Below are 23,186 nucleotides of genomic sequence, written 5' to 3' on the forward strand. Positions count from 1 at the left end.
AACTCTAGATGTCTCTTACTGTGGCTTTCTGTTCCGCAAATTTGGGTGATAGGTTCTCAACCTAGTTAACTAATTAAACAAGCCATAAGGATTAGCTAAGCTAACTAAACCTTTTTTTCTAGCAACATTCAACATAGCAAACAGCTTGGGAATTTACTTGTTAAATCACACTTATACTAAAAGGCATAGAGTCTTGAAGAATGATGTATTGCAAAGTGAATTATTTAATTTACTAACCAGTTGATCCACATTGTTCTTCAGACATATCCACATCTTCATCCACATCATTTTCTCCCAATAAACAGCTTTCATTATGATGTTTCATTCTTGCAGCTAGGCCCTGCATCTCCTTGTACTGCTTACATTTGACACACTTTTTCCTTTTTTACCAAGGGAAGGAATTTCTTCAAAATATTTCCAGATAGGGTCTCTCTTATGCCCAGAAGCCATGACAGTTTTTCTGTGGCAAAACTGGGGGAATATAGGAAGGTGTGTGTACTACTGAATGATGTCTTCCCTTTTTCTTTCCAGTCCACTCCACTCATCCTTTCTACTCTGCCTCTGTCCTTTCCTATATTGTGTCTCTGTCTTTAAGACAATGTCTTAACTAACTCCTCTGCCTTGCTTGGTCCAGCTCCACCACCACATAAGCACAGAACAACAACAGTCCTATCCAGCCTGTGTCTTTACACCTGTGACTTCAGTCTGCTGAGAAACAGAAACTGAAAACCCAGAACTTTTAAGAAGTAAGAGCTGGTAGTTAGGCTGGACAGACAGACTAGAGCCATTTTCATGAGATGAAAAACTGAAATGAATGCCCATGTTTGACTGGTAGGTAAGTCAGTGTGTGTGTGTGACAGCCAATAATTCGTATTTATGAGACTGTAAGTTTAGGTTTAGTATCTTTCTGATGAGATTTAATTGTAACTTATTTTTTAAACAAGAGATAAATTTAATATTTTATTGATGATTTTAAAAAATTAAAATCAGATTTAAATTTTTAAAAAATCTGAGTAGTTTTTTTTTTTTAAACCACCCTGGTTTTGCCATATGATAATACCAAGGATTTTAGAGCTAATGCATCAGAATACTTTGATATTCAGCATACCTTATATTTTATTTGCAGTGAAGCTCTTGTCTTTTCCATTAGTTGTTTATTTTTTTTGAAGTTGCATGTGAAATTTAATACATTTTCTGAATCTGCGTCAGCAGTTTTTTAACGTAGGTAGGGTTCATTTTAAAATTTAAGTTTGGTATTTAATAGTATATAAATGCCCATGACAGATTAGTTTGAAAATGCAGGGTCTTAAGCACATTAACTCTAGATGTAGGTTCTGGGGCTGGTCATCATCGTAATGGAAAGGTAACCTTCATGCAGAGAGTAATAATGCCAGCATCCAGCTCTCCAGCAACCTGCAAAGTTGCTGCTGATGACCACTTAGTAATACTTTCATTTAGTGCATTCCTAATCCCACATTCTTGGGGTAATGCGTTTATTCTTTTGATCTTGCCAAACCTTCTGGGTTGATACTGGTCTTGTTAAAAGCAGGTATAATTCTTCTAGGTCATCGTGGATCTGACCATTACATGTCTTGCCTTAACAGTTATTTTATAGGTGCTGGACACTTCATTGGCTGCTCTTCTCTTGACTTTAAGCGAATGGGACAAAGTTAATTACTAGTTATTGCCTTCTGTTTGACAGATGGATTTATACATGAAAGATGGTCAGGCAGTCTAGGTTATTACTTAAATGAACGGTATTTTGGATTTGATTAAGGCGCATATTTTTTGCATCTTTTGGATCAAGAACAAATGCAGCTGAAATCAAACCAAAAAAGACATAACAAGAATCAAAGGCTAGAAACTTGAGTTAGGCATATTCAGATTAGAAGTAAGCCATACGTTCTTTATGGAGCCGTCCATTAGTAACCAGTAGAACCACCTGCTGCCAATAGAATTTTTGGTTGTTTTAGCTACTTCAACTTTATCTTGAGTCCCAGAGTAAAGTCTACCAATAGAAGTGGTAGATTTTTCCAACTCTTGATGTATTCAAATCAATACTGGATGCCTGTTTGGAATATATGCTATAGGCAAGCAGCAATTATGCTTTGGTCAAACAGAAGTTACTCAGCTCACTTACAGGGAAATCTGGGGAAAATTTAATGGCCCATGATGTGCCAGAAATCAGACTACAAAATATAATGGTATCTTCATGCTTTAAACTCCATGAATCTATGAACAACTGTCTTTAGTTACTAATAAATTAGAAGCATAGCGGTTATAGTGTTGCTGTGATAGTTCAGGAGATATGCAAGAGACAAGGATTGTTGAGGGTGATACTTTTTATTGGACCAGCTGTATGGTTGGTACAGACAAAAACAAGCTTTCAGGTATCGCAGCACCCTTCCTCAGGTTCTTATCATGAAAAGTACTTCATCACAATTACTAATGTGATATGAAAGTGTCACCTGCTTCTTTTAAGGTACAGACCAAAACTATTTATTAACATCCTCTTCCTCTTTTCTATCATTATTAATATTACTGTATTAATAATGGGGGGGTTCATCATTGCCAACATTATTTATTCTTTTATTCCTAACATATGCAAATTTATTTAATCTGTCTGCTTTGGATTTTCCCTAAATGTCTTTAGCTTCATTATCAATTATCCATACTTTATAATTTCTAATTGATATCAGTTGCTATTTGGTTTTTCTTCTCTTTACCATTTGTTGTATATTGTTTATTTCTAATTGTTGCCTTCGCTTTGGTGCTGGATCTCTCTCATTTGTAGAATCATGACTGTTTGGCTTTATAATAATGGGTTTTTAAAGACTTCCATGTTTTCATTCACACATTTTTTTTTCTTTTTTTTTTCTTCCCGCTCAATTTTATTTGTCATTATCCTAAGCATTGAGGAAATCAGTTTTTGTTTTGTTTTGTTTTTTTTTGAAGGGGGTGTGTGTGTGTGTGTGTGTGTGTGTGTGTTTGGCTGGGACTTATCAAGAGCCCTTGAAAACCATTAAGCAGATGATGCATGTAGTCCTGATGGAATACCAATTAAAATGCATCAGCAAAGTGAAAAAAAGATCTGTCACTGACTATATATTGTTATTATACAAATCTGGAAATATGCAGATTTCCAGTAACTTGAGAGACGCCAGAATCATTCCCGTATTCAGAAAATGAGATAACTACTGCAGTCCAATCTATCAAGATATTGCTGTCCTGTCCATAGCTGGGAAGGTTTTTCCTTGCATTTTCCTAGATTCACTTCACTAACTAAGGAGATTCTTTCTCAGTCCCAGTATGGTTCCAGACCACTCAGAGGTATAGTAGATATGATCTTTGTTGCTAAACAGCTGCAGGAGACGTGCCATGAGCAACACGGAAATCTTTACATGGCTTTCATTGACCTAAGGCCTATATGACATAGTGAAACACCTGAAAGCTTTGGAACTTTATCATCAGCGGTGTCTTTGGAAAATCCTGGAAGTGCAGAAGATTGAATGGCAGTGTTCTGGCTCAAGCAAACACACCCAACGTTGAAGCTATGTTTATACGGCATCAACTCTGTTGGACAGGGCATGTATTAAGGATGCCTGACAACTGGCTCCCAAAACAATTCATATACCCAACTCACTGATGGTTACTGTTCTAGAGTTGGTCAACATAAGAGATTCAAGGACACTTTGGAGGCCAATCTTAAGAACTGCAATATTAACATAAAAGAAATACCTGGGAGACTCAAGGACTGAATCATCGTACAGGGCATCAGTCCTTTCAAGCAATTTTCTTGCACCATGAAAACAGATAGATGAGAAAAACAAAGGGAGAGAGCTGTTGCCCAACATCATCATGATGTACTCCTTCCTCCCAGAACTATTTGCCACTTCTGCAGTCAACCATGTGAATCTCAGATTGGCCTCCTCAGTCACCTATAGGTTCAGTAATGATTTCCTATGTACTGGAAGACTGTAATCCTCATATTGAGGGACTGCTGATCATATATATTATTGGCTGGGATCAGCCTCAGTCTGCCCTTATTGAATGTAATCGGATCATGATCACTGGAGTCTAGGCAAACACCAGCTTCTAGTCCATTGAGTCAGGAATTATAACTTTGTCATAATGAGGTCCAGAATAGAATTGCCTGGTAGTGTATGCAGTACCTTTTAGGTTAGAAAAGTCATCGTCCAGAATTTTTAGAAAAGAACAGTGTTTTATAACCAGACACGTAACATATGTTGTTACATGATGATAATCGGACACTAACTGTATGATACTAACCTTATGATAATCATAATCGTAACTGATGATAACTGGACACTAACATATGTTTACTCAGTTGAATCCCCCTGTAATAACTTTTTCCTCCTGTATCCCACCGCCCCTCCCTTCTCTACCCATTGTTTTCCTAATTTCTACCTATTTACATTCTCACTGACCTCCTGCCACACTTAGCTTTTTCCATTCCTCGGAGATCTCAGAACAACAGCAGTCTCCCTATCCCTGAAGAAGGGTACTTGTGCCTAAAAGCTTGCAAAGAACTTTGTTCCAACTACTCAGTTGGTCTAATAAAAGATACCACATCTACCCAAAGAACCTTGCCCACCTGTGTCCTTAGACCACCACAGCTACAACCAAAAACCCTGTGTAACCCAGGTACACCCAAGGAACCCCAGAATTTTGAATGGATCCCTCTTTCCTCTGTAGAGTTAACCCAAGCCCAAAATTCTTAACTATATACAATTTATTGAGTTACCAACATACATATGTATATAAAGCTCTGTAAGATGGATATAATTACAGATATAGATACAAATATACATATAAAGGTCTGTTAGCTGGAGGAAGTCGGCCCTAGGGAGGGCATTCGGGTAAGTACCCATGCCTCAGGCCCAGAAGAGGGGTGGATCCCAGGACAGTCAATCCAGCAAGTTTATACCACAAGTGGGCTAGCTAATAAAGGCATCCTTACACAGCCCATTATACAGAATTAATACACCCAACTATTTATAACACCAACAATAACAATAGATACCAAATAGGAAACATAACTATGCGAAATGTTGGACGCACCCTATCTGGGTTCCAACCACTTGGTCCCTCAATTGGGATAGGGTCTTCTCCCCCTATGCCCACTCCTTCCTCCTCCCCCCCAGGATCCCTTGCCCAGGGGTGCCTCCCCTGTGGGACCCAGGTTCCCGATAACTCACGGTCCTTCCTCTGGGGGCTGTTGATCTGGCCTCTGGGTCCCCACACCGTTTCAAGCCTCCTGAAGCCGTTGGCCTCAAGTTGAGGGTTCTTTCCTCTGGGCCCTGTGCCCCACATTGGGTACCCAGGGAGCTCCTATGGGAGCCGAGCCCTCACTGGCTTCGGTTCCCCAGCCTCATGCCAGGGGTCTTTCCCCTTCCTGGGCCCTGCTCTGGGCACTGGGGCTCTTTTAGTTTAATGCTGAGCCACACTGCGGGGCTCTGGTTATGTGGCCTAGAGCCGGGACTAACTTCAGCAGCCTTGAGGTGCTCCTAGGGTCAGCTTTCCATATACTGACCAGCAAACCATGTGGGACCTGAGCAGCCTCGAGCTGCTCCCAGGGCTGGCTCTCCATGCGCCGATCCACACTTCGTCGAGGCTCAGGCAGGGTTCAGATGATGGTCTTCTCTAGAGCGCCTCTCTCCTTGCCGTCCCTCGCTGCATCTGCATTTTATTTACACTGGAGGCTCCGCCCCTGAAGTCTGCCGGACCTCAAAGCTCAGTCTTCAACCAGGTCCAGGGGCTCCTTGCATCCCCCTGCCTCTGAGCAGGGGTAGGGCAAGCCCCTTCCAGCTGTTACCTGATTGGTGGAAATGTTCCACCAATCTGAAGTGTCCTTCTCCAAGCCAGGCTTGCCAGACAAAAGCAGTGAGCCCACCACACCTGTAATAACAGTTTTTTCCTTCCACATGTTGTACAGCACTGCTTAAAGAGTAACTCTTCATTTTCACTACTTTAATTAATTGGTCAGCAGTGGACCTCCAATGTTTGGGTTTTTTTGTAATTTTTGAGCCAGCACATAAATGATCCATAGTATTTTAATTACAATGTTTCATTTATATAATAATTAATGATTCTGTACTGGATCAAGTTTTGGTCTCTAATTTGAGGATATTTGGATTATATTGATCATATAATTTAGATTAAGCAAACTACATACTTTTATATGTATAATAGTGGCATAAATGCCTCAAGTGAGTGGTGGAGTGGTAAATACAACCAGTTTAGATCCCTTTCATAACTGGCATCTCCAGCTCAAACCTCCTTTTCCCCCAGCTGCTATCTTCAGCCTCTCTATCCTCTCTCAGTATTCATATTCCTTCTTTTTCCTTTTCAAACTCTGTCCCCATCTCATTTTCCTCATGATGGGTAGCTCCCAGCTCAGAAACCCCCTGTTGTTGACCATAGAGAAGCAGGATTTGAAGCAATAGAGAATGATCATGATTACAGGCAATGAGGGATCTAATATCCTTTTTATTTTACAAGATAATCTGTTAGTATACTGTGTCTATTTCTGATGCCCATAATTCAATATGGAAACTGGTAAATTGGAAGAGGGTTCAGAGAAGAACCACAAGAATGATTTGAGAATTGAGTCTGGCTTATCAAAAAAGTTTTAATACATGACTGGATCACAGTACATAAGTATCTTTAAGGGAACAGAAATTTGGTAATTGAGGATTCTTCAGTCTAACAGACATAGGTATAACAAAACTCAGTGGCTGGAAGCTTCAGACCAAAACCAGGAAGTAGGAACTCATTTTAACAGCAAGGGTAATTAACCATTAGAATATAAAATTAAGATATATATGTTTTTCTAAAAAGTATGTTGTAGTATAAACAAAAAACTCTTTCAGGGGAAATCTTATGGTCTGTGTTTTACACAAAGTCAAACTAAATATAGTGGTTTTTTTCTGGCATTATAATCTATGAATCTGCCTTTTAGATGACTCAGGGGAGCTTTCAGGGTGGCCTGGAAAGCTGATATGTTTTAATTTAAGTAATACAAACAGACTGGTTTAATTGCTACAATCAAACTAGCACTCTCTCAGCAGTCCACTCCAAACTGATTATTCAGAATGAATTGAAGGCACCAGACACATTTCATAATGGAGCTTCTGTGCCTGGAGGCAAGTTAGTGTGCACTAACTTCATCTGTTCACAATTGTGCTATTTACTTGGAGTTTTCTTGTACCTAGATCCTTGATCATTGGAAATTAGCATGGATTTAAAACAACGTGTTTGCCTAAAGAAAAGAAAATGAAGTTGTCTTACATATGCTTTGTCATTTTGTTTTTAAGCTTTTAATATTACATAAAGAAGATCCTTGGTGTGTTGTGAGCAGGCGAGGATTTCTCCTCCTACTGTGGGCCTGTCATGGTAAGCAAATGTTTCTTTTATTTCAGGACTGACCAGGTCAAAGCAGGCTAAAGCATGAGAAAGTTGATCCTTAGCTGTAATATATCAGGGTTCAAGTTCAGCACTAAGGTCAGAGCTGTTTTCTCTTTCATGCCCTTATTAACCAGCTCTGTAGGAAGACACCTGCTAATAACATATTTGGTTTTTCTTCAAGTATTTGTATAAATGTGCATTCTAGTCTGAGTGTGCCTGCACTTTGTACTCTAAGAGTGTGGGTTTTACCAGCTGTACCCATTCAGTGTGCACATGCTCCCTGCTTTCTCTACCAAACCCAGAATGTATTAGGTGGTAGAGGACTAACTGCAGCTTGAGTTCTTCAGTGCTTCTGGTCTCAGATGTAGTGCCTGAGTCTGTAGCTAGTGTAGCCTCCTTTTAAATCTGTAATCCATTTATAGCATCTGATGAAGTAGGCTGTTGTCCAAAAGCTGATGCCTGTCCAAACCAGTTGGTCTCTCAGGTGTCACCATGCCGTACCATCTACCTGAACTTTAGTATAAGCAGTTGAAGTTAGACTTATGGGCCCAAATCCAACTCCACTTTTTGGTAGCTAAGATCTTGCTCCTACCTGAGCAATTAGACTTGTTCTTCTGAGCTCGTTCAGAAGGGATCTGTTGTGACCACTTACAATTGGATACAGTCTTATTCTACCTGAGAACATGACAGGTCCATGGAGGAGGATGGTTTGACACTTGAGGAAAAGTACCCATCCACCTGCCTTTTAGCTGAATAGGCACTTGCCCAGAGAGTCGGGAACCCAGATTCTAGACCCCTTTCAGCCACAGGAGGCTTGAGCCCACATTTACTACCCAGCAGGGTGCCCTTACCACCAGCCTAAGCTGGACTAACAGAACCCTCCATCCGTTCTATTGAAGCTAATTCACTTGGCAGCCAAGATGGGAAGATATGTTGGGCCACAAGTAGAACAATTTATAGGGAGCTTTCCCTTGTGGCTCAGTAAGTGGGGAACTGCTCTGGAAGTGAGGCTTCCTTGTGTTCTTGTACTGCCCAGTGGGCAGATATTATCACACTTTTTTCCCTTCCAATGAATATTAAATATGAGATGCAGGAAAACCCCTAGGACCAGGAGCCAGAAACCCCTTTTCCCCAGGGAAGCATCTCCTCTCACTAAATCTCTCTCTCCAGCTTGCTGTCCCCTTCATGGCGACATACATGTTCCCCTCCTGGCTGCCTAGTTGTCCCTTTTCAAGATGAGAGCAAGAGGATGATGTAGGCAATGACTAGCTCATGGCCTTCTATTATAAACACTTTGCCAAGAAGTGGCAAATGAAGTTTCAATCTTCCTATGGGTAAAGGCAGGCCTAGAGCCTGAAATTTTTGCTTCCTGGGCAAGTGCTTTAACTAAAAGTTTTTAGGGCTGAAAAGTGGGCAAAATCTCTTCTCTCTTGCGTTTTGTTCATTACAAAAGTTTCAGGACTTACCTGTTGTTATGCATGGGTCTGGGCATTTCTGCTCTGTCCTGAAACCTACATAGCCAGTGCCACTGCACAGCCTTCTGTGTGTGTTCAGAAGGCAATCACAGGGTGAATGTAGTTATGCAGGTGTACATACAATCCAAACTATGGCCAGCATTACAGTTTTGTGGCTATGAGTGCAATCTAGACACATAAAAATATAGTAGAATTTATCTTTGGGATTAACAGAGTTGGTTAGCTGTTAGTCTGAAGTCAGGCAGAAGACGGAATGGAGTGGCATTTTAGAAGCTAACTTGTTGAGAGTGGCATAAGCTTTCATAGTCAACGAAGTAGGCTGTTGCACAGAAAAAACGTATGCTTCTCTAAACCAGTTAAGTCTCTAAGATGCCACATACCCTGCATTTTTTGGGGGGTGGGAACTGGAGTTAGTGATAACTGCTTTCCTTTGCAAGATCCTTTTGGGATTTACTAATGAGAATGTTGTAAAAGAGTGCCATTTGTTTGGCAAGGTCACAGTGGAGAGGGATGAACTTCGTTGAAATATGTTCTTTGAATGTTCTTTGATATTGTTTTGATGCAACCCAAATGAGAGGAGAAGATGGGAGGTTCCCTGCTTCACATATGTAAACTTTTAGTTGGATGTTTATGTTTGTGATTAGGGTATCCACAACACATTTTTCTTGGGGGACGATGGGAAATATTTCTAGAGCTCTGCACAGTATTCAAATTAAATAAATGTTATCTGCATCAATTGTGTGACATGGGGAAGAACCAGGAAAATTCTCCTTTCTCCTCCACTTGCTATACCTATGGCTACTAATATTGTACTGTAACTTATTTTTTGAGTGGTTGGGCACTGCAGAAACATTGCCTTGAGAATGCCAGCAATAGCAACCAGGAACAAACAGGGCTTAAATGTGTCCCTCCAGAAGACTTAGTTAAAATATGATTCAAGACTTGTCTACACTGTAAGATTGAGCCCTGTTTTTGGCAGTAGTCCTTTTGCTACTATAGGTTTCCCTTGATTTGTGCAGTAAATGCATTTCTGGAGAATGGCGCATAAAGCGAACCCACTTTACAATGTAACAAATAGGGATAGGTTCACGCAGTGAGAGAGGGAGTGAGGCTGGGACTAGGGAAGGGGTGGAGGGGGGGGTGCCACTCCTGGGCCTGCACAAGGGAGCAAAGCAGAGGGAACAGAGCAGCATGCTGCTGCAGCAGGGGCTGAGGTGCCCTGGGAGTGGCTGGTGCCAGCTGCCTCCAGCCATTGGGCTGCGCCGTTTTCCGCCTGTCCCCCAACGCCTGGGCTCCACTTGTCCCTACTCAGCCCAGCTTCTGGGCTGCGCTGTGCACTGGTGCAGGCAGCTGGTGTCAGCTGCTCCTGGGGTTGCTGCAGCATGGGTTGGGGTGAGTGGGAACAAGTGGAGCCCTGGGCAGCACGGGGTGTGGTGCAGCTTGTCCGCACTCACCCTAGCCTATAGCAGCCCTGGGAGCAACTGGCACCAGCTGTGGAGGGAACCGTCAGTGGGTGCGGGGCGGGTTGCACCAAGCTCCAGGAACAGTCCGGTGCCGCCACTGGCCCCAGCCTCCAGCAGCAGCCTGCTGTCATCCCACAGAGATCTGAGGGTTCGTGCCCCCTGGGAAGAGCCCGGCACTGTCCCCCAGCCCTCCCAGGGGGCACAGAGCAGCAAGAAGTGCCCCCCTCCCTCCACCGCATCCACTTACGGCTCCCTCCACAGCTGGCACCCTGGGCTGCTACAGCAGGGGCTGGGGTGAGTGGGGTCCCGGGCCCAAGGCCCTTTCCCCTCCCTCCACAGACTTACCCGTTTGGGTGCGGGGCGGAGCTATGCCGATCGCATAAGAGTGAATTTACCTTCCATATAACGAATTATGGGTCTAAAAATGCTCATCGCATAAGAGTGAATTCGCATATACAGAATCTGCAATAAGTTGAGGGAAACTTGTACATCTTTCAACTTGTTTTTTTTTAAGAATAGATTTAAAACTTTGTTAAAAATGTTAACATTTGTGGCTATTTACATGGCTTTGTAGAGTGGCAAGGGAATACAGGACCCTATGCATGCTAGCTACCAAAGATGTGGGGCTGAAAACTTTCCTGAAAATTTTCCATTGCTTTATTTTGCATGGGAAATTTTCCATTTCTAAAAATTCATTGTTTCATAAAATTCATTGGTAACAATGAATGGATGCCAATACAATATTAGGGAATCTTGGCAGTTTCGAAGTAGTAATTAATGTTTTTCAGGTGATTATCCCTAGGAAGTGTGAGAGAGAGTACGTTTTATTGATTTGTAAACAGGAGGGTAAATACACTCACATAATAATCCAAATAAAAAATCAAGTTATGAATTCACCTAATTGGCTGTGCAGGTTAAATCAAAACCAAAGCTAAAATTCTTATTTCATGTCAGACTGCAAGTGAAAGCAAAACCAAAACTATGATTAATTTTTGTTTCACTTTCAGTCCAGCAAACACACAGAGCAGTGTCTCATTTCTTTTCTTGAGTTGGCAGAGTTGGAAGTGTTTGCATGCAATCTGTTAGTGTTCTAGTGCTTTTGCTTTGAAGTAGTTATTATAATGCCTAATCTGGAAAAAAAACCAAAAAACCAAAAAAACCCCCAAAACTAGTGTGTGGCATCATTCTAGTGAAGTTCAAGCCACTGAAGGAAGGAAGAAAGTTGGTAGATGTAAACATTGCAGGCAGGAGTTTGCTAACAATGCAACAAGAATGAAGAAGCATTTAATAACATGTAGAAAGTGTCCTGAAAGAGCACAAGCCATATACAGAAAGCTAATACAACCAAGTGATGGCACAACATCATCTGAGAAGAACCTACTTCGGGAATCCTATGTAAGTAAACAAATTAATATGTTAAACAACACACACTACAGACTAGCATCTGTATTGTTTTAAAACATTATAATTTTAAAAGTCGTTAATGTAACTCTGGACTATTGTTTGTTTGTTGGTTTATCTATTTATTTATTTATTTAAAATATTTGTATCCTGCTTTTCTGCTTACACTAAGCACCCAGAATGGTTTAGGCTTAACAATCTTTTTTTTTTTTTTTTTTAAATTGCATAATAGGTAAATAGTTAACTATTTCAACCCAGCAGAGTGAGCTTAGTCCTCTAGTTGATGGCAGAGGCCAAACTATACTTCCCTTTGGCTCTGCAGTCCCAGGGCAACTGAGCAGCAAGTTGAGCAGCAGTGTCCTTTCTGGCAGGGATGGGGGGAAGCATCCTTCCATCCATCTTTCTGATGGATAAGGCCCAACTAGAATAGGCTAAATAAAAATCTTTTCCCCCTTTTGTTGCAGGAACTTGGTAGCTCAAGTGAACTAGCAGATTTGCAAAACATGGAAAATGAAAATGTAGAGCTGCCAGGTCTGGGGGAAGAAGAAGCAGGACCCTCGCTTTCAAGATCATTGTCACCAGATATGCAATCCACCATGAGTAACTGCTCAAGATAGTCAAGCATTTTATCAAGCTTTGTGGACAAAATGTCAAAAGAAGATCAAGAAGCAGTAGATGAGACATTAGCTTGAGCTACATTTGCAAGTAGTACACCTCTTTCCATAACTGAAAATCAGTACTGGAAGGAACATTACAAACTAATTCACCCATCATGTAAGTTAGCCTCATGTTATCGCTTATCACAGTCTCTCTTAGACAGTATGACAGAGCTCAAACAATGGTTATTCAAAGGATTGGTCAAACACAGTCACTGACTCTGATGTCAGATGGATGGACTGATTTACAAGGAAAGCAACACCTGAACCAATATTCCTGAAAGCAATCGCTACCAAATTCTTCTCATCATAGAGGTGAATACATAGCCAAATTACTGAATGGAGAGATTGAAAGTGCAGGTCCCTCCAGGGTACAAGCCCTTGTAATAGTAATGCAAGTGACATGAAACCTGCATGGCAAATAGTAAAGGCAAAGTATCCTCATTTAGTAATATTTGGCTGTCTTGCTCATTGGTTGAATCTTCTGGCAGTGGACGTAGTAAGTGTGAATACAATGAAGACGATATTGGCAAACTGCAAAGTGATTGTGACGGTATTCAGCAATCATCATGTTGCTAATCAGACTTTAAAGAAATAACAGAAAGAGAAGCAAGGGAGGGAAAGTGCACTTTTATTGCCAGGAGAAACTAGATGGGGCTCGGCTACAAACTGTTTACATAGTTTGCTGCGCACAGAAAACTTTTTGCAGCGTGCTTCAATGGATGGCACAGTATCCCAGATTATTCCTGTGAACATTCAGAAGCAGATTCTCAACAATGATGTGTTCTGGGTTCAAGTTCAAGCAGCATTCAATTTGCTACTACTGGTTTCAATGGCTATCAAGAAACTTGAAGGAGACGCACCAAGCCTTTCAAATGTTCCAGAGATATTCAGACAACTGAATGAAAATCTAATTGAGCTTCTGCCTTCTTCACCTCTATCCAAAAAAGTAGTAGTAGTAAAATAAGTTATCTGAGTTTTGCTCTCATCCAGTTCATCTGGCAGCAAACCGTTTGGATCCTCAACAAAGAGGACAACATTTATCAGAAGATGAATTATCTACTGCTCTCGATACAATTATGGAAGTAGTTAAGAGTGCCCCCAACATTGACGAAATAGCCGTGATGACAGACATTGCCAAGTACTGCGCAAAAGAAAAACTTTGGAGCAAAGACATCATTTGGCATGCAGCAGAGAATGTTTCCTCTCACGTGGTGGAAGGGATACTGTAACATCCAACTGTTGTCCAGGATTGCTTTAAGGATCCCAACCATTCCACCAAGAGCAGCTTCTTGTGAATGGAACTGGAAGGCTTTCAGCCCAATCAAGACAAAAAAAGAGGAATAGAATAACAAATGAACGTACCGCTAAGCTTGTTTCTATTTCTCAAAATCTCTTGCTTCTGGATCAGTCAGAAGCACCATTAGTGAAGAAAATCCAGTGTGATGATAAATTGCCCTTGCCCATAGACTCATTGGTAAAACCATCCTTTAGCGAAAGAGAATGTGGTTCAAGTAGTTCTGAATCAGATTTGCCTCAATCTGATTCTGAAATGGGACTAACAAGTAGTGCAGGTGATTCTACAGATAGTGACAGTGAAACTGGAGGTGCCGCAGTGACCTCAGTGGAAGAGAGTTAAACTGTTGAAGATGATGAGTGGACAACCACGGCACATTATGCACAGTTCTTTGGGTGTGTTAACACTAGTGTGTCAACAGTTTTCAGTGCCTTCAGTTTTTTTCCTTAAATTTAAACAAACAACGTAAGGGAAGTACGTGCTATTGTGTATTGTCTTTACATTTTTACAAATATTCCAATAAAAATAATTTCTTTCCACATAAAGCTTTGAATTTGTTTGAATATAACATTTAAGCCACATTAAGTGTGCTGTATTTAATTTTTTTCATAAACAAATATTTCAGTTCAAATACTTGTGGCTTTTGGGTCATAAAATTAACATGGGGGTAAATTTTTAGTTATGTTTACTAAATGTAAGTCAAATAAACATGCTAAATCAGATCATGCTCTATTTAGGGCATTGGAAATTTTTCCAATTCAATTTTTTCCTGAAAACCCACATCTCTGGTACCTACATGAGTACATAGTTGAAGTGTATCAACTAAGCATAGTTGACATAATCTAAAACATGCGGTTAGCCATGTTCCCCCCAGGGTAAAGGGGTTAAGTAGCGCCAGTGCTATGCTATGATAGGAAGAGAGGTAAGATGCTGTGCATGGCAACCAGATTGATACAAAGTTGTAGGGTGATAAGATATTCTTAGACAATGGTTTTAGCATGCAGTGTACAATTGCTGGGGTCAGTAATATTCAAAGGCATTAATGGTCTTTGTAGGTCTATGGGGCATGTGGGGTGTTCAGTCCATCCCCTTGCTATCGCTTCTGGTGGGTGGTCCTGGGTGGGTATCTTCATACTGGCCCATGTTGTGTCATGTCAATTATTAGGATCCTTTTGTTGTCCTCATCTATTACAACAACGTTTGGGTACTGCTAATTGTCTTAGCCTGGGACAGCATGGTTCATAGCTAACCTCCTGATCGATGCTGTGATGGCCTTCACCAATTGGTCCTGTATGGTGTTGTGATGCATTTGCCACTCTCGCATAGAGCTTGCAGCCGCATAGGACATACGGCAGGGATCTCACTCTCATAGCTGGGCCTCTGGCACCTCTTCTCTGGGTGGCCATAGCGAATGGTGCCATTTGAGTGGGAGGCAGTTGAGTTGGGCCTGATGAATAAAACACCAGTCTGTGAAGTGCATAAAGTTCCTGAGAAGCATGGAGTGGTTGATGGGGTCCCACTTCAAAGTGACCTCAAAGACTTGGCCCTGGTCAGTTTTTACCTTCAGGTTACTGATGTACTTGGCCTGCATGGCATCCTTCAGGAACCTTTCCAGGCAGGTTGTGATGCAACAGATGACTGATCTGTCTGACAGTTGGGGCTAGGAGCAGCAAGACCCCCAGCTCCTGCTGCGCCTCAAAGCTCCTGCTGACTCCCAGCTCCTCCTGTCCTCAGCTCCTGCTGACCCCCCGTCTAGCAGCAGCTAATGTTCTTCTGGAGGCACCGTGGGGTGTTGCAGGCTTGGCTGCACAGCAAGGCAAAGTGCCCACTGTCTCACCCAAACTTGCCTTCCAGGTCCCTGTTGGATGGTGGCCTGACTATCCTCTTCTTGGTGGTCTGCTTCAGGCACTGGCAGCAGTGCTAATAAAACCGATAAACACAGTGTAATCAGGTTATTTGTGTAAACAAGTGTTTTTCCTCTAGAAACAATTATCTGAAATGTTCAAAGAATGTAATATTAAGATTCTCTTCTCATTACCTGATAGATATCTCTCTTCAGACTGCCAGCTGACCTGAAAGGATGGTTGCACCTAACTTTATATGCATCTTTGACCAATTTGTATTTTAATTTTCTGATAATATTCTGCATAATTCCATTCTTGTCCTCTGACATTAGGATGGCATAGAATTTAAGGCATCATTCTTCCATCTAAATTGAGATTAATTATAAGAGATTTATTGCAGAAGTAATTGAAGTTAATCTTTAATACTATTTGATAACACACTACAGGATTATGGAAGAGTAATACAGATTTGTTCAGCACAAAAACTTATTTTTCTTTTTTGTGTCCTTGTAACAAGTTATTTAGCAGAATTCACAGATTCAGTGAATCTGACGGACTCCACCATGAGCACTTCTGTTGTGGCCTCAAACTTGCAAGCTCTGGGCTGTCAACTATATGCTTTAGCACCTGCACCACCCCAGCCCCCGGCATCAAGATTGAGTTCAATTCCTATGTTTTCATTTAAAATTAAAAAGATATACTTTGCTTCATCTTTTAGCAATTAACAAAAAAGGAGGTCCACAATCTCTGTTTAAGAATTTTGTTCTGCTAAGTATGTAAAAAAGCAGTTATTACATCATTTCAGTTATCCATTGGTAACTACATTCTTCTAATAATTCATCATGCTCGAGCCTTCATTGGTCACTGGAAACATATCTTCAAAAAGTCAACAAAGATTTCTTCTGTGGATAAATAACAATGTTGAAATTAATTGTAGGGTTTTGTTTCTTAGGATGAAGAAACTCAGCACAGCCTTGAATGCATCCAGGCTAATCAAATCTTTCCCAGAAAACAGCTGATCCGTGAGGATGAGAACCTGCAGGTAATGACTGGACCATTCTTTGCCTGATTAAGGTTACAGCATAGAGGGTGCATCTACAATGTGCAGTTAATGGACCTGAATTTTCTGCACTGAAAATTCAGGCGCATTAAATTGCACCCCCGCATGCATATGAACATGTCTGTTAGGAGCAAATTTGCTCCTGATGGGAGCAGTTCAGTCTAGAGCTGCTCCTGCCCTGCTCAGCCCCCATGCAGCAGCTAGGGGGAGCTCCAGGCTCCCCTGCGTGTTAACATCTGGCTTGCAGGGGCATAAGGGCTGGTCCTGGTTTCCACATGGCTGGCAGACGGTGTCCCACAGAGCCAAGATAGCTGTCCCTGCCCCCTGCTGCTAAGGCTGACCAAGATCAGTTTGCTCACAGTCAGCGTCTTCATGTGCACTTTGGTCATTAGTTTAACATGCTGATTTCTAGTACCAGTATCTACAGATACTAGAATATGGTGCATTAGACTAATCTACTGCACAATAATTGTTGTGCGTGTGTAGACAGTGACACTTTACTGTGCATTAGATTAATATAGCATGCAGTAAAGCATCTTGTGTAGATGTACCCACAGTAGATCAGTTGTATGATTCCAACTCTGACACGGAAGTTTAATTGGAAATTCTGTGTACTGATAGTGGAAATAATGGTTTAAGAAAATAAAAACTTCCTTTTGAAGTAATCATATAGGATACCTTTGACTATCTGGAAATCACAGGGGATACTCATTTAGCACACTCATGAGACTTTTCAGTCCTGTAGAAATTTTTTATTTCCCCTCCTCCACCCAAATGTAGCAAATATTTTATTCCTTAATTAGCAGTACCTATGTGAAAAATCTAAAATAATTTTTTGGCACTTGTCTTACAATGTATAAAATTTATCTATTTTTGTTTCAAAATTATTTCAAAGTGTCAACGCGATTTTCTGCAACTGACTTTTTAACGTGATCAATTAAACTGGTATCAAACTCTAGGTCGGGGCGGGCAATTATTTTGGGTAGAGGGCCGCTTACTGAGTTTTGGCAAGCCATTGCGGGCTGCATGACAGGCAGCCCAGGGCAAATTAATATTAATTTTCTAAGTTTTGTAGGGGCCCCGCGGGCCAAATAGAATGGTCTGGTGGGCTGCATCTGGCCCCCAGGCTGCATTTTGCCCACCCCTGTTCTAAGTAGACACATCTGCTCCAGTTGAAAAGTTGTTTATTTGAGTTTAACTTGGTCTATTTCTAATTCATATAAACCGGGCTTTCTAACGTAACCTCAGTCAGTTTTATTTGACATCTTCAGTTAAACCAGTGTAACTTTTTGTTGGTGATAAATTCATAGGTGTAATTTTCCCCAGTACGAGGTAAAAGAGGAGCAGCACACGTTTTCATGCTTATACCAAATTGATATAAACAAGGAGGCAGTTCAAAGTCCAGATTAGGTAAACATAGAAACTCAACATTGCAAATGAAAATTTAGCAGTTGAAGAACTGAAAGAAGCTCTCAACTCACATAATTTGTAGATGTTTTTACACATGTGATATTTCCACTTCTTAGTAATAATACAGTAGGGTTTTTTGGTGGTTTTGAGGAGTTTGCTGTCTTGCAGTTAGATATTTGTAAATTCCCTTATGCTTACTGCCCATAATTCACTGACTTCTGTCAAATCTTGATATTTTGGGTTTAGCTGTTTTTAATTATTGGTTCCTATTTACATGCATTTCATTTTGGATGCACAAGCACCCCCTACACACATGATCAAACCTTTTTGGACAGCAGTGTCTGTTGGGGGTGGGCTTGTGCCCTGGGTGATCTCCAGAACTGAAGATATAAAGGCTAGGCTGGTTGCAAATGCACTTAATTTCTTTCTTGCCATCCATCAGCGGTGTCAGCATCTTTTTGTACTATGTGATTTGTTTTCTCTTGAGTTAGAGTCCTAATTCTAGTTAGTGTGGTTTGATATATATAGCTAATTGGCCCATTAACAAAGAAAAAGGTGGGGAAGAAGGGAGAGAAAAAGGTAGAAAGGAAAACATTTGGAATCCAGAAGGCACTAGAACTCCTTGGACATGGTGAGTTTGAAGTCTTGGATTCAAATTTTGACCCTCTTGTGAGGTTGTTCTTTCCTTTAGTGGCAGACAGTCTAAGTACTTCTTCTGCTGTAGTGAAGATCATGTGCTATTCAAGTATTCTTTATGCTGTTGCTCTTCCAAAAGGGCACAAAAAGATGTGAGAATTTGCCTCAAACTTTTCCTCTTGGGTTACGGAAAAATGGTTAAATTGAAAGGCTTAACAGTAGGTGGAGATTACAACAGAAGAGCTGACATGTAATAACTGTTCATGTGCCTGCAATTTCCCTGTGGTAAATTAAAACAAAAGTGGGGCAACGTCATTATGTTTCTTTCAGGCATAAACTGCCACACTTTAGCTTTCACTTATTGCAGGATAATTGTGGGCTCAAGAACAGTTAGGGCTAAATCCTGTTTCCCTTTTTTGGTTGTTTATACACATGCTTCATGAGCGGGGGAGAGGGGGCACTTTAATTAGAGCAGCTCTGAGAGCCGCTTGAATTAAAGCGCCTGGAGTGTCTCGTGTATCTGCATCCCCATGCTTAAAAATGGTGGCAGGGATGCTCTAAAGCTGCACATGAGTTTTAGATAAAGCGCGTCTGCCACCGTTTTTAAGCACGGGGTTGCTGATACACAAGTTTCAGGAGGCTGCTGGAGCGTGGTAATTACCACACTCCAGCAGACTTGATTAACTGAGTCTGTTCTGACTCGCTGCTCGTGTATAGATGCCCTTCCCTGTGTACCTAAATAACATGGAAGCAGTGGGATAATTGCAGTTTTTGGCACATGGGTACAGTTTGTGATTCATTTATGGGTGTACAGATGTGTATGTGCCTACTGAACATACCTCGGTAGTGATTGGTGACACTAGTTTGCAACCTGGTGGTTACAGCACTTTGCTAAAAAGTAGGAAATGCGGATTCAACCTTATGTGCTCAATTGGCATATTTGGGTGACCAGAGCTGAATCACAAATTGTGCAGCTGTGTGCACGCCATTCAAGTGTTCAAAGAGGGGAAGGAAGAAACATCTCTCTCAGTGGGATGGTGATTCAGACTTTGGCTCAGCACCAAATAAATTTAAATTAGGAGGCAGTTCCAAATCCGTATTGGGTCCCCTTGATGACTCGGTACTGAAGGGTCACAGAGCCATTTTGGTGCCACTTAAGTTATTTACCTTCTAACTGGTGCTGATGCATCAGATTCCAGTCTCCCAGTACTGAAGTACCTTGTCCTTAAGCATGTAGTACTCTCCTAGTAGCTTCTAGCTCTGACACTTTTTTGGCACTGTAATAGGGAGCCAGGGCTCTCGTTACTTTAAGGGGGAAGCCAGAGCAGGGAAATCCACATGGGAGGTCGGGAAAGGGAAGAAAATTGCTCATTATATTCTGGCTCCAAGGCAGTGGTTCCCAACCTTTTTTTAGACTGTGGATGGAAGTGACTGTGGACTGGCAAACTGCAGACCAGCATACTGCAAACCAGAAGTGATCGGCATGCTGTGGGTTGGCGGCTGGTCCGCAGTATGCCGGTCACTTCCCAATTTCCTGTCCAGCAGCCAGCCCTTCTGCAGACCAGCAGCCCAATACTGGGCCACGGCCTGGGGGTTGGGAACCTCTGCTACAGGGGAGTGAGCAGTCAGAGATCCAAAGGCTGAGAATCCATAGGGTTAGTCACCCAGCAATAGGACAGTAAGGCAGCCAGAGTAGCAAATGGGACAGCAATGTGGGCAATAGAGAACCACCTGACCCAAGAGGCACTGTTTTCTGGGGTGCTTAAAGCCATTCCTTTAGCAGCCTGTTCCTTCTACTATCTGCCTGAAGGCTGCCTCTATGGCTATATCTTTACCTAGAAAAATAGGAGACGGAAATCCTGCACAGGACCACCAAGTACAGTATTCAGTAAAGGCAGGACAATGTTAATACCTCACCCAGAGTTCTTGCCTAATGTCTAAAGTATTAATCTAAATGGAGTCACTACTTGCCAGTTTTCTTTCCCTACCTTCATATTAGGCAAGAAGGTAACACTTCATACATTAGGTTTTGCCAAGCCTTGTTCTTCTTTAAACAGAAGGAGATAATGCAGGAATGTTCCTGAGTTCTGCCTTTTCTGACAAGTTGAAAGATCAGACTTTGTATGGATAAAGGCTATCTCAGTTGTTTTCAACCTGTATTACAACTAGCTATACAACAGTTCATTTGTGTCCATCTACATAGATCAGGACTCAGTCTATCAGCTCAAGCAGCCTCTGCATTTTCCAAAACTTATGGAAGAGCTATTTGAGTTTACTTAACACCTTCGTCAAGTACTACTATTCTTCGGCAGTCTGCTTCAGATCCAGCACTTGCTTTTGCAGGGCTGTTTTTTAATAATTGTTTCACTAGACTCGCGGCACCCACCAGCAGGTCATGAGATCTTTGGTTGTGAGTCATGAGTAGTATACACGTGGATAATCTCTTGATAAATAAAGATTAAGTCTGGGACAGTGCCTTTGTGTTTTCCACGTGTATTTCATGGCCTGCTATCCTTCTTTGCTTCTGGGGGTTCTATATGACCTAGATGCTATTTTAATGAAGGAACTGAAGGACCTTTGTGGCTGCCCTATATTTTATGGAAAGGTTTGTCCTCCACCCCCTCCTGGAAAACGATGACTCTTTGATAGACATGGGGAACAAACCTGTCTTGGTTAACAGACAGGTCCTCAACCTAAAATAGCATATCTCAAGCAACAGGCTGCCTAAATCCTATTCTTACTGAGGCAGTAGCCTTTGCAATGGACTCAGATGCAAGCTGTGCCCCCTCATCAGTTCAGACCATGTTGCCACTAGATCAAATAATACCGATCCAAGTTTTGTTCACTTCCGTCTCTACAGATGTCATATATGCCATCACCAGCTTACAATGCCCCTTTGTATATTAGTGTTAAAGAATGAGCGGACACTGATCTTGCATCAAGTCCAAAAACACACAAGAGCCTGGGGCAGAACACTTAAACCTTCCTGGACATTCCATAGCTGTCCTCTTAAAACTATGGAACTTTAAAAACTGACGTGAATGTGAAATTGCAGAGCAAGAAATCACCCATAAACTGGATGTCTTAATATAGACTATCGAGTCTTAGCCCATTACCTGAGTAACAGGACATGATAATATCTTGTATTAGCATTTGTGTGACTGCTTTATCTCTATGGGTTTATTACTTTGTTTGCCTCTCCCAGCCCTTTTTTCCCTCCCCCCCTTCCCTGTTTTTTGTATTCAAATCACTCTTTCTTTCCATTTGATAGACTGTTCTGTGCATGTCCTTTCACAACATCTGGTGAAGTGAGCTTTGGCTTATGAAAGTGTATACATCTCTGATTTAGTTAGTCTGTAAGGTGCATTTCTACCCTGCTTTCTGCCTCAATTCACAAAAGTTAGGTAGGGGTGCCTTGAGTCTAAGAAGGTTGAGAACCACTGACCTAGAACCTTTGTCTCCTACTTACTTGTACTGTAATTGCAAAACTAGTGGGAAAAGGTACCACCACAGTGACAGCTCCCAGGAACAGTAGGAGGTATAAGAGATTTCAAATAAATACAAGTGCTTAATGCTCAGCCTGAGTCAGGTGTCCAAACTCATTACAGGGGACAGGCATGCAAACACACCCCAGAATTTAGTGCTTCCTATTGACTACATTTTTTTAAATCATCCTCAGAAGCACATACCTCTCCCAGCTCTCTGTATAAAGGACCTTGGATGCTAAATTGGATTGCCGTTAGATCAAGATGCTTACACATTAAGTTTTGGAATATCTTAATATAGGTATTTCTGAAACGAAACCGATTTATTTGTTGGTGCTCAGAAAGAAATGAAATATATCTCTTAGCTCTGTTGGCTCTGTAGGGTTAACTAAGGAGAGAAGTTTTCAGTTGCAAAGGAAAACATTGTGAGAAGCTAGGAAGGGTGCAGAGGATATCTGGACAAAAACTAACCCATGATTCTTGCTATCAGCTGCCACTTTTTGGGCATCTGCCTGAGCTGCTTGAGTGGGCATATACAAGGACATGCATGTCTTCGGCACATGATTTCTAAAAGGTTTTTCCTTCCATTTTGAAGGTCCCCTTCATTGAGCTTCATGGTGAGAGCACAGAGTACGTGGGACGAGCAGAAGATGCCATCATTGCACTTTCTAATTACAGACTTCACATCAAGTTCAAGGAGTCTGTTGTGAATGTAAGTGTCATTCGTGCTATTGCTAAGGTACAGACATTCAAAACTGGATTCAGATGCAAGAATTCAGGATGAAGTATATTGTGAATCTGCTGTTCAGGGTACTTGATAATGGAAGGGGTAAAAAGAGCATGGGTGTTGGGAGGTCTCTCTCTATACTTAGGCACCTGAATAAGAAGCTTGATCTTCTGTTGTGCTGAGCAACAGTTTTTGTTGCCACCAATAAAACTGTGTTTTGGAAATCATAATTACTTACAGATATGTTAGAGCAGGGGTGGGCAAAATGCGGCCCGCGGGCTGGATGTAGCCCACCAGGCCATTC

General features: G+C 41.6%; 1 protein-coding gene across 8 annotated transcripts in view; it reads left to right on the forward strand.

The window, feature by feature from the left end:
• Positions 1-23,186, forward strand: part of MTMR3 (myotubularin related protein 3) — a 152,631-nt gene that overhangs the window by 15,644 nt on the left and 113,801 nt on the right. For all 8 annotated transcript variants that reach the window (XM_025193371.1, XM_025193376.1, XM_025193390.1 and 5 more), the window contains exons 3-5: positions 7,338-7,416; positions 16,517-16,606; positions 22,751-22,867. In XM_025193371.1, the coding sequence (XP_025049156.1) occupies positions 7,414-7,416; positions 16,517-16,606; positions 22,751-22,867 (210 nt within the window). In that variant the 5' untranslated portion in view covers positions 7,338-7,413. The remainder of the gene's footprint in view (positions 1-7,337; positions 7,417-16,516; positions 16,607-22,750; positions 22,868-23,186) is intronic.

Source organism: Alligator sinensis, unplaced genomic scaffold, assembly GCF_000455745.1.
Source record: "Alligator sinensis unplaced genomic scaffold, ASM45574v1 scaffold216_1, whole genome shotgun sequence".
Lineage (NCBI taxonomy): Eukaryota > Metazoa > Chordata > Crocodylia > Alligatoridae > Alligator > Alligator sinensis.